At 30.6% G+C, this 16,415-nt stretch overlaps 1 protein-coding gene across 1 annotated transcript in view; it reads right to left on the bottom strand.

Moving 5' to 3' along the window:
• The window catches only part of LOC118197412 (uncharacterized), a 188,146-nt gene that overhangs the window by 18,950 nt on the left and 152,781 nt on the right, over nt 1-16,415 (bottom strand). Inside the window, exons 9-13 of the mRNA XM_035368923.2 lie at nt 15,472-15,641; nt 11,368-11,410; nt 11,174-11,277; nt 10,205-10,369; nt 840-2,748 (exon numbers count right to left, since the gene is read on the bottom strand). Of these exons, the coding sequence (XP_035224814.1) occupies nt 840-2,748; nt 10,205-10,369; nt 11,174-11,277; nt 11,368-11,410; nt 15,472-15,641 (2,391 nt within the window). The remainder of the gene's footprint in view (nt 1-839; nt 2,749-10,204; nt 10,370-11,173; nt 11,278-11,367; nt 11,411-15,471; nt 15,642-16,415) is intronic.

Raw genomic sequence — 16,415 nt, 5'->3', positions numbered from 1 at the left:
TTTATTTTTAATCATGATAACAATCCTAAGCATACGGCTCTCGACGTTCGCCTGTGGTGTCTCTATAATTGTCCACAGATTTTGAAAACACCACCTCAGTCGCTGGATTTAAACCCTATAGAACACATTTGGAAACAGCTGGAAGTTAGAGTATGAAAACACAACATCAAAACAAAAAGTAAACTCAAAACAGCCATGACGGAAGAATGGATGAACATTGATACAGAAATTACAAAAAAACTTTTAAAATCTATTCCCAGACATTTAAAAGCTGTTGTGGATGCTAAAGGATATCCTACTAATATTAATTTAATGAAATATGAAAATATTTACTAATATGCCAAGATTGTTTTGAAGTGTACGAAGATTTTTGTGAGATAAAATATTTGTCATTTTTTTTATTATTAATTTCTTAAAAATAAAGTTTCGCTTATTTAAAAAAATATTTCATGTAATTTTGTTATGAATAGATTATAGATTATTATTAAAATCTCATTTGGAAAGTTTACTTTTAATTAATGGATAGAGCCCTATTTCAATGAAAATCATAAGTGTACGAACACTTTTGGGAGCCACTGTATTTCATTAAATGTTTTGTGGTGTGGAAGAAGTGTGAAGTGTTATTTTCCTAAAGAATATCATCTTCAACTCTCCACCCACCACAGTATTACTATACATAAAAACATATTTTAAAGTGAAGTTTTGTAATTATGGCAAAATCTTAAATTAATTTATATATGCATTAGTTTTTCTATGCTTGCAAGTAAAACAAATATGTTTGTTTGTCAGAAAATATTGCATAAAGAGTGGCTAAAATAATCCATTTTTTATATACTTACTTTTGCTTCTGTTTTAACCTCTTTCAACAGAGAAGTTTCTTTGATATTTTGCTCATCTTTATTTTGCAGATTTGACACTTTCATAGCATTCAGATGCCCACTTTCTTCAATCCTACCCAACTGACTAAGATAACGTGTGCTTTCTGTTTTTGAAACATCACTAGGTGGTGAAAGTGCACTCTCTGTCTTTGATACTTCACTTGGTGCCGGAGACTGACGACCGACAATTGAAGAATCCAGTGCTGACAGCATTTCAGTAGATGCAGATGAAGATTTATTTAAAGAAAAGTTCTCCTCACCTCTTGTGAGCGAGTCAACTCTAGATGCAGAAGATGCAGGCCTAAAGAGTGATTTAGAATCGGAAGAATTCCATAAGTCTGATGATCCAGAGCCCAAATATGAATTCTGTAACGACTCTGATGGAGTTATACAATCCTCAACAAAGGAAGATATAGACGATTTTTGAATATTGACACTCATATCATCATCTGAATGATCTTGTGACTGTTCATCATCCCTGATATTGAAAGGTGGAGCTGGAGGAGGATCACGACGTGGTGGAAGTAAACCTCTTCTAGTACATACAGGACCTTGGTCTTTAGGAGTAGTACGTGAAAAATGACCACCATCATGTGCTGCTTCATTATTAGTAGCATCTTTATCGACAGAATCTAAAACCGAATTTTCAGCATCATTTTTAAGCTGCGTTAAGTTTTTTTTAGGACATTCAGAAACAGTAACTAATTGACTAGTAGGCAGAACAGGATCTGCTGGAGTGGACCTTGAGTAAGTTTCACGAAATTCTTCAGGAGAAATTTCATTTTTTAAGGAACGTGGAGAAACTTTAGATGGCCAACGGCCCCGCAATGCAAATTTTAGAAGAAAACTTTTTTTCTTAACTGTTGGATTACTACTGGATGGCTCTGAGTTTATATGAGAGGAAAGCAATGTGTCAGGAACCTCATTTGCACTAGAAAAACTATGGTCTGCATCTAAGCTCTCACTGTCTTCTGTACTGATGCTAGGATTATCTGTAACTATATTATCAAATGAATTATCTTTTGATTTCTTGTCTTTGTCAGCTACAGCATTAAGAGTTGGAACTATTTTCTTTTGTGTACCTTTGATTAAATCAGGTTCAGAGGAAAAATTATTACTTTTAGACAGTTGGTCATTTGGAGATTTGTCTCCAACTTCATTTGGACTATTCTGCGTGTCTTCCGCAGCTTTAGTTCTTTCAGAGGCAGAAGATGCATTATCATTTTGAACATTATTGCTTGTTATAAAACGATTCTTTCTACTGCCACTACTATTACTGTGACTTTCAGATGCTTTGGAACCTGAAGAAGAAGGTCTACATGAATAAGGGCTCAAAGTTTCAATTGCAGAACTTGATGAGCTTTGTTCTGTTTCTTTTTCAGATAAGTAACATTTTGCTAAGCGTTTCTTATGATTTGAGCATTCTTCACTGTCACTACTAGATGGCTCAAGAACCTCTAACACAGAACAAGTTTCACCAGATTGTCTCAAGTTAGGATTCTGTTTAAAAAACATACGTAAATTTACATCTCTGCTGTTAGTTAACTGCTTTGATAAAACTGATGATGAAGTCACATTTAAAACAGATTGCTCACGCACAGTATTATACTTGAGGTCTAATTCATTATTTACTCCAGAAGTTGAATTGTTACAATCACTGTGGAATTTTCGTCTGGTGTCTAAATAAGGCACAGAAGTTTGTGGTGAGAGAGAGTTCACAACATCTGGAGCTGAAAAATCAGGGAATGGTTTTTCAATAGGTATGCATTCATCATCCCCACTTTGCCAGCTGCCATCTGAAGTTTCAGGAGTGGACGGTATAGGCGGACTTTGACAGATGACTTTATCTAAAACATGACTGTACTGTGATCTGGAAGGAGGAAAAAAATTCACATTCACAAAATGACAATAAATACATAGAAATAAAGATCCAGTTTGCGGTAACCATCCAGAAACAAAAAGTCATTTTTTTAAACACCCACACATAATAATTAAATAGCAATGATTTTTAAGTAAAGTATCACATCCAGTTGATCATTTGGAAATAAAATCTAATTTGTTGTTTCACTAAATAGAAAGGTCTGCAATACAAAATTTTGGATTACATATTATTAGCTACAATTAGACATGTATAAAAACTGATTTTTCTAAATTTATACCAATATAATCAAATGTTTACCCCCCTTTATTACTTAGTAAATTTGATTGTATTGTGGAGTTGAACAACAGAATTTCATTGGTTTTTAATTAAAGAATATTAAGAATTGGATTATTTTAATTATGGCAAAGTACACGAGGGCTATCTGCCTAAAGGGAGGGATGCCTTCGTGGAGGACTTTCTAAGGGAAACTGGCTTGTATACACGTTACACACGGGGAAAACCACGAAAATGCCCAAGCAGCCAGCCCGTTCGTGTGATTCGAACCTTGGACCGAACTACCAGTGTTCAGCGTCTTTACTGCTCGGCCGTTGGTGGGCAAAGAATATTAAGTACTTACAATATATTTGAAATAAATACTCTGAAATGAATACCATAATTTAATTTAGTTCTGTGTTATTTCTATATCATCAACAAATCTAAATTCATTTTCATCTGCAAATATATTCCCATGATATAGGTATCAATAAACAATGCTCATTCAAATGCAGTAATATATTAATAGCAATAATATCTTACGTTGATTGTTACAAAACTTTTACGAGCTTCAAAGTAAAATATCATTTCCAGTTGTTCAATTTTATCAAAAATCTAACAACTTTTCATATGAATCTAGAAAGCTTAATGAAGAAAACAAATTTTTTGGAAGTTTGATTTAAGATTTATTGTGGAAAAAAATTATCACACACACACATACGGACAGACACTGATCATTGTAAAAATAGTAAAACTGTGTTGTGGGGTCCCTAATTTATGAGAATTTTTGGATAGAAAACATTATTTTCCTTATGTACGTTATGTGTTGATGGGAAGTTATAAAATAAGAATAATGAAAACATGCCTGCATTTCCAAATTATTTCTTATATGTGAAACCTATCAAATAGTTTATAAATGAACAATCAGGAGGCAGCCCAAATGTGATAAAAATAAAAATTTCAGCACTTCTTACTTTGCAACTAACATTTCTTGTGCAGAGAATAAAGAAAAGAAAAGCTACAACAACAACAAAAAGGTAATATGAAGGTTAAAAATTTGCTTACCATACTATAATAACTGACATGAAATGCTATGTCTCTTAGTTTAATAATAAAGCAATTTATATTTCAGTACTTACTTAGTATTCTGTAGACCAAGAAAGTTGGCTACTATCAAAATATGAAAATTGGCAGAGATACCACTTCTTATTTAATAAAGACTAAGTATTTGATCTGCTTTGTTTTTGTGCTTTAGAAAAATGCTTTTATCAATTTCCACTATTTTGTTAAGCCCTCCAGTTTTATCAGAAGTTCTGTTTAGAGAGGTATAAATACAAACTTTCCACAGGTAATTGTTCCAATCTATTATTGTTTTGTTGGCCATATTCAGCAGACCATATCCTGTCCATTAATATGCATTTTTTGATGATGGAATCTTATAACTTTGAAACTAATCCACTTCTTGCTGTTTTGTAGAACGCAGGTGCCAAATTTTAATCTATTCTTTCAAAAGCCAAGATAAATTCCAGCAAGCAATAACAATTAATTTATAACTGCCTTCATGAAAAAAATGTGGTTTATCGTGAATTAATAGAGGTTAAACCAGATGAAAGTGCAAATGTTATGACTCTGCTGTTACATCACACTCGTCCATAATTCGGCTAAATTGTGCTGTTTCGCAACAGTTTCATGGTTGACGGGATAATGTGCAAGTACCTATAACATTACTGTTTATTTCCAAATGCATCATTAATGTCCCTCAATAAACTTTTGCTATGACAAATTAAATATAAAAGCTTTGATTTTTCAGACACAAGACTTCTATTTAAATTCTTTTCCCTCTAAAAAACTCGAAAGTATGATAAAATTACTTGAATTGGATTTCATATATGGTTCTTCTGTATCTTACGTTTGAATGAACTATTTTTTAATCAATTAAAGACTTAATAAAGTACTAATTTTTTTATACAAATAACAAAAAATTGGCTAATATTTTACTTTACACAGATATGATTAAATTATTTTAGTTGATTCCCAACTCAAACTTTCAAACAAATTTATAAATTTAAGATTTTTACTTAAAGAAATTAAAAGTACTTTTTAACATATCATCAGGCATCAGGTTAACAAATTCAGCATGAGCACTTGTAATTTTATGTATACATTATAAAATTCACTGAAATGATCTACTCATTTCTGAGAAGCAAACACAAGAATGATCCATAAGAAAATGCTTTTGAAAGCATTAAAAAATGTAAGTAAGTCTTTTAAAAATAAATAGAAAAACTGAATAAAATTATTTGTTCTGTTAAAGAAATTTCTAATAGCATGTCCTTCATAATAAAGCTTTTCCCTGTAGTGTTCAAAAAGAAAACTGAGGAGATTAAAAAGTATACTGATTGGAAAAAAAAAAAAAAAAAAAAAAAAAAAAAAAAACTTTAATTACCAGAGAAGTCACAACACCATGTATTTGTACATTATTGCAATGTTGAACTATACGGTGTGGTAAGTTCTAAATTACAATATATATTTTTGAAAGACAATTTTACTCCTACAAAGAAAGATGATAATTAATTATGTACCTAAAGAAAAGAGTAAAAAATGGGTAGGATAGCCATGGGATGATTAAACCGCATCAGAAACAAGACAGCTAAAATACTTTTTGCTATGAAAATAAAGATTAAAATAACTGTTTATTAGCTTTCTTTATTACTGAGACTATTTTTGTTTTTTGGTAACTGTTTGAAACATATATATATATTTTTTTTTAAATTTTGTTTTGGGAGGATTGAGTTCCCTGATATTTTTGTGGCAAATTTTTGGGGGGTACACTTCATGCCAGACAAAATTTTATACAAGTTAGTCATGGATCATCAGGGAAAAGTGATGATAGGTGAACAATCACGAGGTAACAACAGTCTTATGACACAATGTAGGGAAGAGAAATGGTTTTTACATTTGAGAGAACATTCAAAGAAATCACAATAAGATTCCAACAGCTTTTCGTTCTTGCTATGCCTTTTTTACTCCGGCGAAATTTGAGTGAAAATATGAATGCGAATTAACTTATGATCTTGATGAAATTAATAAGGAAGAATTATAACATTCGAACTTTTGCTATTTATTTTAGGATTATTTGGATTATGGCGGAAACTGTTTGATTATGACAGAGGCTATCAGCCTAAAAGATAAAACTGGCTCTATTTATGTTACACACAAAAAAAATCATGAAAACTCTTGTTCAGCCAGCCCATCTGTTGGAATCTGAAACCAATTTTAGCACACAGTATACCATAGTTACTGAAATATTACTTAGCTATGAATTTTTTTTCATAGTTAAGATAAATATCACTAGTTCTGAGAGGATATTTTTCTAAATAAAAATCAATTAAAAAGTACTTAAAATCTAAAAATCAATATCTTTTCTCTAAAAGCCCATTTACACAAGGACACAAGTAACTCAGTGAAGTTTCCCTTGTACACTTGTTGCCAAATAGCATTTCACCTGTATGGGAAGATTTTGTTCTTAAGTTGTTCTGAGCTATGAAAGCCCGTCTGAGAAATCAAAGCAGATGATTTTGTTTATATCCTATAGTGTAACTCTGCTGGGCTCACAACAAACATAATAATTTGCAACTTTTTCTATGTCTTTATTTTTCAAGGCTTAAGTTGAAAATTAAGCTGTAACAAATAGAAGGCTTAAGCAGACAGTAGCAGTGATTAAAAATGCAAAATAAATTTCAAATTAATAAAAACAATGAAGTGGGAAAAGGAAAGCAATTAATTGTGAAATGTAAGAATATTGAATCATTCATTAACATAAAAGAAGAAAAATAAATCAATTACTTCATATATAGCATAAACTATAAATTGTTGATAATTAAGATTTATAATGAAACATACATTTTAAATACACAATTTTTTTTCATTCTAAACAACAAAAGTCATAATCATATTTATATAATTAATATTTGATATAAAGGTAAGCCTAATTTACATACAATAATAATAAAACATAAAATTTTTATATATGCAAAAATTTTAGCTATAAATTTTATATTAACCAAATTTTGTGATGACAGAAATGTTAAAGCATTTGTTTTCAATGGGAACGGAGGAACAGAAAATATATCCACTAGATTAGGACTTACAAACTAATGGTCCATGCAAAATTTAGCACTACAGTAAATGTATCAAGTGATTGATTCACTTAATATACTACTAATTTTACTACACTTAATCTAAAAGCTGACAAATCACCAATATTAGGAAACTGGAAATATGATATAATGCAAACAGACAGTAAATTAGGCTTTTCTTGTTTGTCCGGATTCTCAGAACATGAGAATATATATCATCAAACAGGAAAAAATATTCTAGCAGATTTAGTTGATGTTAACAAATGATGTAAAAAAAATATATTTTTCTAGAGCTTACAATAACTAGTCACTTGTATCAAGGAGAAAAAACATATACAGTCAAAAGTCATTAATTCGGACACCCATAATCCGGAATGATCTATAATCCGGACCTCAAAGCTACAAACTTTCTGCGCATGCGTCTCATTGACGCATGCGCGTAAGACCTTTACTGCTGCGAATTTGCGTGTGTGCGTGCGCAAAATACGTTTACGAAAGCGCGTTTAATGTATAACGGACGGGATAAGCTAAGCTAAAATTATCTAATTATCTATTTCAGTTAATGTTGCAGATTGCGTTGTTCCTTAATCTTCGAATTGGATCCGAATTATTATTTTTTCCAGACTGTTCGAGCAATTTTATAAAAGTGAGCTTGAACTTTCGATTATGTCAAATAGAATTTCCGATATATATTTACTAATATGTAAAGGATATACAAAGTGAAAGTATCTTTTGGAGTCCATTAAACAAAAAGTGGAATTGCTGCAAAAAATGGATAAAGCCATATCCTTTGTTTATCTAAACTTTGTTTATCTTTAACGCCGCGGTGGCGTGCGTGCAATGAATTGGACGTTGATCTGTCAGCACTATCCTTATCTTAAGGGCAGATGTTTTTATTTTATTTGGCTTATAATGTAGTATTTCATCTCGATGTACTCGTCTTTGATATGATTTAAATCAAATGCCTCGTCATTATAATTCGCTTCCGATAGCGAAGAAAGTGACAGAGGTTATTGAAAACAAAAAATTTCGATTGACAAATTAGTCGTATTCTCGACAGAGCAATTATAGGACTTGAACAGCGGAACTTTGTAACTGAACAAGAAATTATGTCTGTTTATAGAATTAAAGAGAATGTATTATCACATAAAAAACGAAGCAACTTAAACTACTTACATTGAAAGAAATGTTTAATAAAGTAAACAAATTTTGATACCCTTTAGATCATAATTGTTCTTTATTTCGTAAATTACGGTTTCATATTTTTAATTTTATAATTTCTGCATGCCATTTTACCAGATTTAAACTGATGATCTATAAATCCGGAAAAATCGATAATCCGGAATCGCCGAAGTTCCGACGAGTCCGGATTAACGACTTTTGACTGTACTGTGATTTACAAAGAAATAAACTGGGAATTATGATCTGAAATAAATTTTGTTAAAATAATAAAGTAAGCTCCAAATAATTCACAACATGTTATTTAGTAAGCAAAATGGCAATTCAGTAGATTCCATTGCTTTTCAGACATGTGATTCACATATGAAATTTCACTGGCTATTGCCAAATATGACTTCAGCAATACTGCATCCCATCATGGTCAATGATCATGACTCCTGGTGCAGGCACCACAGATGTCAAGAGATACTTGTTCAAATGTGCTTCTTGTGTAGACATATCTTAAGAAATTTTACTATACTGTCCACAGAACAGCAATTAGAGTAATGAAATAATACTTCTGCAGTGTTATCATTGATTTTACTAGCAAAAAAGATGCAGAAAAACATTTTAGAATGTTGGAATTAAAAGTTTGACTTAAAAAAAAAATTTTTTTTTTCCCCTACCTATGTGCATTTCAGATAATTGCTTTTATTATTACAGTACAAAGTCCGTAATCCGGACTCGTCGGGACTTTGGCGATTCTGGATTAAGGGTTTTTCCAGATTATAGATCATCAATTTAAATCTGGTAAGATGGCATGCAGAAATTATACAATTAAAATATGAAACCGCAATTTATGAAATAAAGAGCAATTATGATCTAAAGGGTATCAAAATTAACAAAAAGAAAAAAAAAAAAAAAAAAAAAAGTACTGTTTATTTGTTTACTTTATTAAACATTTCTTTAAATGTAACTTTCTTCACTATCGGAAGCGCACATGGGTAAATGCTTTACTGGCTTCATACGCATGCGCATGAAGCCAGTAAAGCGTAATAGATGCACATGCATAAGTTTGTGGCTTTGAGGTCCGGATTATAGATTATTCCGGAAAATGGACGTCCAGATTATGCACTTTGTACTGTATAATACTTTATACATTTTGTTATATTCTGAGAGAAATGGCAAACACAGGGAACAACTCAGGTGGCAAAAGCTGTGGCTATGACACAGCAAACAACCAAAATATATCATGGTAAATAGTAATGTGCTGATTACAAATTAATCCATATTCCTTCTTTCAGTTTAACATTAATGTAAGATTTGAAGTTTATCATATCTAGATGAAAAAACAGTTTAGTTTATTTGGTAATATTAGTATTTTTAAACAAAATTCATATCATACTCAAAATTAGCAGTCTTATGGCTATCTAACATTTTGTTTCTCTTTCATATTTAAAACAAAATCGAGTGAGAGGGGAGAAGAAAGAACCTAGCCACCATTTTACAGCTGAATCAGTCTGAGTAAAAGCACTCTAATTGTAAGTACAAACTCTTTTCCATATATTCATAACAACATCTGTGGGACTATCCGTCAGAATTGTTCTTCCAATTATGAACTAGGTGAATGATTCTTTAATTATAGTGCATACATTGCAAGGGTGTCCATGAGTTAAAAAACAAGGGTTCACAAAGAGTTTTTTTTCATACTTAAATTTTATTACTATCATGTGTAATAAAAATATCACTAAATTTAATGATTAGAGGCTAAACAAAATGAATATCAGGTGAAAGGAGTCCATAAACTCATTAGGGAATCACTAATTTAACACAAAAATGATTATTTTCATGCAAAATAGGAGAAAAGGAAGTGGAATAAATAAAATCACTCTTACCGTAACACATCCAAAGGTTTCTTTCTACTTTCTGGCAATTTTGTTTGTCTTTTGGATTTTTTCCATCTATCTTCAACCATTAGTAAATGATGTTCTTCATCTGTCATTACAGTCGATAGCAGATGAGAGTAATCATCTAAATATCTGCTACATTTATCAGTGACCCTAACCACAAAAACAGAATAAAGGTTAAAAATTCAAAATGCTCTTCACTATAAAAAATAACTGCATTTTTATAACAGTACTTCAGATAATCTGAATCTAGAAATCGACAAGGTGACAATAATTTATTTTAAAATTCTAATTACAATTACTGTATCTGATATTACAGATTAACACTTAAAAGAATAGATATATTTCAGTGTTCTGCTCCATTACTTTAACATTCTCTAAGCAATATAACTTTGTAAATGCCATTTACTGTAATTTTAAGCCCAAACTCAGTTCAATCATAAATCTTTTAAAACTATGTAGATATCTGGAAATATTTAAATCCTTTTTATTGTATTGTATTATTCAGTTATTTATTTATTTGCTCTGTACTTATGTCCACATACATCTTTTATGCCAGTGTTTATTTCTTACATGGAATTGTTGATTTTATTGTTTTTAGAGCTTAGAATGTAAAAATGGCTTAAGTGAAACAAGAGGTATACTCCTCATGAATTTTGGTGACCGATCTTTCCTGAAATTTCTAGAAGCTTGTGGTACACCAGACCCACATCCCTGTTAGACTATAAATACAACTCAGAGACCTTAGCCCTTTCTGTCAGTGTCTTACAAAAAAAAAAAAAAAAGAAAAAGAAAAAAAAAAGAAAAAAGGAGGGGGGAGGGGATAAAGTAATGACCATTTTGATGTATTTACTTATGTGCAATAAAATGTAACTTAAAAATTATTTTGAAAAAATTTTGATTACATGTAATTCATTCTTAAAAAAAATTAAATACATAAAAAATTTACAAACATACCTATCGGTTGAGTCTAAGCATAACTGAGATGACAAATTCAGTCTAGTAAATGACTGCACAAGCTCCTTTTGACGGTGCTGAAGACGTTTTGTCAATGTTAAAAGCTGTTTAGAAAATAAAATATGTATATAAGCACATGTATGTCAGGAAGAATTCAAATGCAATTACAGAAATATCTATTATTTTGTACATACCTCTTTAAAATAACTTTTTACTTCAGCATTTTCTTTCTGAAGTCTAAAAGTATGAATGAATTAGAATTTTATTTTAAAAAATGAATCAAAACCCAAAATAGACACACACACACACACACACAAAAAAAAAAAAAAAAAAACCTTTTTACACAGACATTTAATGTATATAAGAGTTCACACCAACTTTATAATTTGCAAAATTGAAACCTTATTTGATGCTAATTTAGTTTAAAGAAAAAAGATTCATGTTGAGGAATATAAATGTCATCATTTTTAGAAATAAAATAATCCTAAATAGTAAATAAAAGTAAAATTTTTGTCTATTATAAAACAAACATGTATGTAATTACAAATATTTTTTTTATTTACGTCAGTTAATCATGATATGGATAAGAATGTTCATAAGAATTTGGGAGTCATATATTTCTATTCCACTTTAAAAAAATTCTCCCTTAAAAAGTATTTTATCAATGAACATTGAAAATCAATGACAACATGTAATATTTTCATAATTTCTAGAAAAAGTAACTAATATATTAAAACACAAGCTTTTAATATGAGCATTTTACTCACTGGACTATAATAAATGATAGTGATTTTTTATAAGATGCACATATTAATAGTTAAAATACAATTTACAACCTTACAGTAAACTTTTTTGCTAATCTTTTAAAACTATATTTGCTTCATATAAAATGCCCACATTACTAAATTCAACATGATTAAAAAGATAAATGGGGGAAAAAAAGAGAATCGCCTATTTATGACACAACACATGCTAAGACTATATGGTTCTGGCAAAGGATGCTTTCAGTGAGGAATTTCTAAAGAAAGTGAGCTGTATTTACTTTATAGATGAAGAAAAACACAAGAACTTCATGCAATCAGTCCACTGAATTGTGGGTAAAGAATGCAAAGGTAAAAAATATGATGTGCACACCACATAACTTCCTTGTATGGAATATTAAATTATACACATTTTTTCTTGCATTTCATTTAAACTTATTGAATTAAATCTACTTCGCCGACAGCGCATAAACCACAATAGAATAAATGCATTCTTTAAAATTCACTCTATTTGTTTACCATAACGACACTCTGGTGCTAGGTTCACTTAACAGTATTATATTTTGTTCATATTATAACTCAGAATGCACAAAATTTATATCGTTTAAAGAATTATCTAATCGTTGCCACATGTTCTATTCAAATACTATAATAAAGCTAGAATGATGTATAAAAGAAATTAAGCAAACAAAACAAAAAAGAAACAGTTTTTCACAGACGATTGAGTACTTCTCATTCAATTAATTCAGTTCTCACTTCGCAACAAGGCAAAAATACATAAAAAGTCAAAATATCTGTATTAAAAATAACGAAATAAATCTTAAAACACTTATTTCCTCGAAAAAATTACAGAAAGGATTACCGTATTTGACGGCATATAAGACGTACTTTTTTTCCTAAATTTGGTCTAAAAAAAGTTACCTGCATCTTATACGTGAAGAACGCATGTTAACTTTCAATACTGAATGCTATTTTTAGCCCGGATAAAGATCTAGACACACAAAACTTTTTCTACATCTACATGTGTGTGGCCTTCTAAATAAGGGTGCATCTTATATGCCGGTGCGTCTTATATGCCGTCAAATACGGTAATCATGATTTAATTCACAATAATAAATGAAGGCGTTATCTTTGTTGTTGCGAAGCTAAGTTTCTCTAGATTGGCAACAAATCCACTATTCTGTTGTTTCAAATGTAAACAAGCAATGACCACCATCAAAAAAATTATTAGGCTTAGTGGCACTTAAAGAACTTTAAAATCGTTGATAATTCTAAAAATATTGCATACAGATTTACTAAAGGTATAAAAACCTTAACCGGAAGACAAGAACAACATAATTCAATAATTTTTTTTAAAGCAAAAAATGTACAATTTACAAACGTATAAGAGTAAAGAAACTGAGATCACCGAGCCGGGTAACAGAGGGGATATATATATAAATATATTTATATACGTTTGGTGTGGCCGATTGCAACCAAAATACAAGGTGCGCATCTACATGTTATAGCAGTCCTATATACAAAATTTCAATGTTCTGAGGCTACTCGTTTTTGAGTTATGCGAGATACGTACGTATATACGTTCATACAGACGCCACGAAAAATTCTCTTCAGAATTCATTTTAAAGCAGTTTTATAATTTTTTTGGAGGAAAAGAGTCTTTTATTCTGTCCTTATGTACAGATATCATGCAAAAACATCGTTAAATTTCATTCGATAGCGGTCAAAATGGATATTTTCGTTGAAATATGCTGCCTGAAAATTTTCGCGATTACAATACTTCCTTTTTACTTCGTACAAGGAAGTAAAAACTACCAGAGTGCTATATCTTTAACCACTTGACCAATGAGAAACAGAGAGAATATATGCACAATTAGTATGTCGAGAGGCTGAACGTTGCTAATATACTGTAACAGAATTATTCATATTCTCATAAGCTGGTTACTATGGTAGTTAGGTTAACTGAATGTAACAAAGCTGACAAGGTCTACTTGTCTAAGGGAAGGGATGCCTTTATGAAGAAATTTTTAGGGAAATTGGCCTGTAGCTTATGAGGTAAGCTAACCATGCAGTCAGTCTGTTAACCTAGGATTGGATTTCCAGTATTCGGCAGTCTTAACTACTCAGCCAGTGCTTGGGCACTTTTGATGATGAAAATAATGGAATATACATATTAGAATCTAGCAAAAAAATAATATCAGAACAAAATGCTAATTCTGCATTCCTTTTTCATTTCTAGCATTATACTGCAAGGCAACACACAGAGATAATGTTGGGGCAAACCTCATTTTTGATACACCTGTAACACTGTTTTTGCTAGCAGTAATGTAGTGAAAAAACTTTCTAGGACAGAAGTCACACAGAATTACTTTAGTGACAATTCAATACTACTGCTAGCCCTATATTAGTAAGAAGATGTAACTCATTATTTGTTGAGGAATCGATGTAAGTAAATTACAACGTTACTAAATACTGAAACAAGTAACATGACAAAATGTTTACCATTGGTTATAAATTAAATTCTAAAAGTACTTCAGGAAGCAATGCTACCATACAAGAGTTATAAAAAATGAATTTTCATGGTTAGGTAATCATAGATAGATCTAATACCAGCATGATTAATAGCACTGAGTAAATACTAGCATGATTAATGCCGGTGGCCAGTGAGTGGTATTTCTGCTATAAAGCTCAGTATCAAAGAACTTCTCAGCTTTATAAACATGTATGGAACGGTTATTTAAACTTTCAGATGAATCGCTTAAAAAAATACAACGTTAGCTGTCTAAATTATTCTACCCTCCATGAAGTTTGGTGAGAAAGATATTATTTAAATATGTTTTTATGTTGAATATTATACAGCAGTTTGCTGAAGGTCTATCCTAATCTGACAATGGTTTCAGAAGTAAAGCAGCATCTTTATATAGAAAGAGATGAAAAGAGGGTTTTTTTTTGGGGGGGGGAGCTGATAAAACTCTCATTTTCAAGCTAAATGTGAATCTGACTGCAAGACCAACATTAATGCTGGGCCTTTCAGGATGAATGGCATGAATCAAAAGATAAGACCAATTTGCAAAATTTCCTCCTCCTTAAAAATTAAAGGGTTTGCTTCAGGTAAGCAAGTTCTAGTTTTGGTTATATAATACATTTCTCAAATAATTAACAATCAGTATAGCACACTAAAATTTCTTTATATCTACAGTGCATATTAGAATCCATCTACTTGCATATTAGAATCCAATAAATATGACAATAATTAGAATCATCAAAGTTAATTTTGATATGAATAATTAGAGCAAAGACTGTGTTTGTAAATTATTATTTCAAGTAATCTTTAAATCCCTTCAAATGATTTTATTTTCAACACAGAAATTTATCCCCATACGTTTCTAAGCACTGATTTTAGAGAAAATTTTGAAGTACTATGAAAATACTTGCAATTAACAAAAATAAAAGGCTGAAATTTTCATTTTTTTAAAGAAAATAAATAAATAAAAAAAGACTATATTTATATATATATAAAAAAAAGACTATACTTACTGTTGAATTTCTGAATGCTGGCGCAAATTAAGAGCAGCTAAATTATACGATGATTCCATCGCAATTAGGTAATCTGCACAGTCATTTCTAGAATGCTTCACAGCCAAATCCAGAGGTTTCAGACCACGTTCATTCCTAGTTTTTAGGCTCCCAATATGAAAAATCAATGCCTTAAAAAGATGTAAAGCATAAGAAATACTGATCTACTGCATAATAATTGGATTTACCTTAAATTGCATCAAAAATTTTAATACTTCACAAATTAATTAACTATCAAAATAATAAACTTACTAAAATATCAGCCAAATATTTATCAACAAATAATTAAACTAAACATTTGCACATGAGACATTAAAAACACATTTAAAGGTTACGTGTGATTAAATATAATAGCAGAGGTTAAAATTTAATAATAAAGCTAAGCTTGTTAAAATAAGCCTAAATAAGCTAGCTAAAATTTATTTCTGTCTTAATGCTTAATAATCATGGTTTAACACATTATGCACCATGTGCATCCTAATAACACAGCACATATTAGCCTAGCAAGACACCTGTATTAATCTGGATACTGTGACATGCATTCACATTTAACAGCATATATTCTAGCAGAAAAAATTATAAGCATAATTGAATGAATTAGTACTTTTATGTGGCCCAGTGGTACAAGAAACTTGCGTGGCCAGCAGTTGTCTTCTTCTCACTGATATATAAATAAAGAACAAATCACTACATTTGTGAATAAATCACTGTTGTCTTCTTCTCACTGATATATAAATAAAGAACAAATCACTACATTTGTGAATAAATCACTGTATTGGTTTGATGTTAATGGAATGGACAATTTATGCTGCACAGCACCCTTTTTTCCCTATTTTTAGGAAGGCTATCTGAAACAGAAGAGTCATCCAGATATCCAGGACTATTTTCAAATTTAGATCTATTAG

The sequence above is a fragment of the Stegodyphus dumicola genome, chromosome 4 (assembly GCF_044657685.1).
Source record: "Stegodyphus dumicola isolate Sdum_Otavi_A_Nest chromosome 4, ASM4465768v1".
NCBI lineage: Eukaryota > Metazoa > Arthropoda > Arachnida > Araneae > Eresidae > Stegodyphus > Stegodyphus dumicola.
This window is presented reverse-complemented; position numbering and strand designations above follow the sequence as displayed.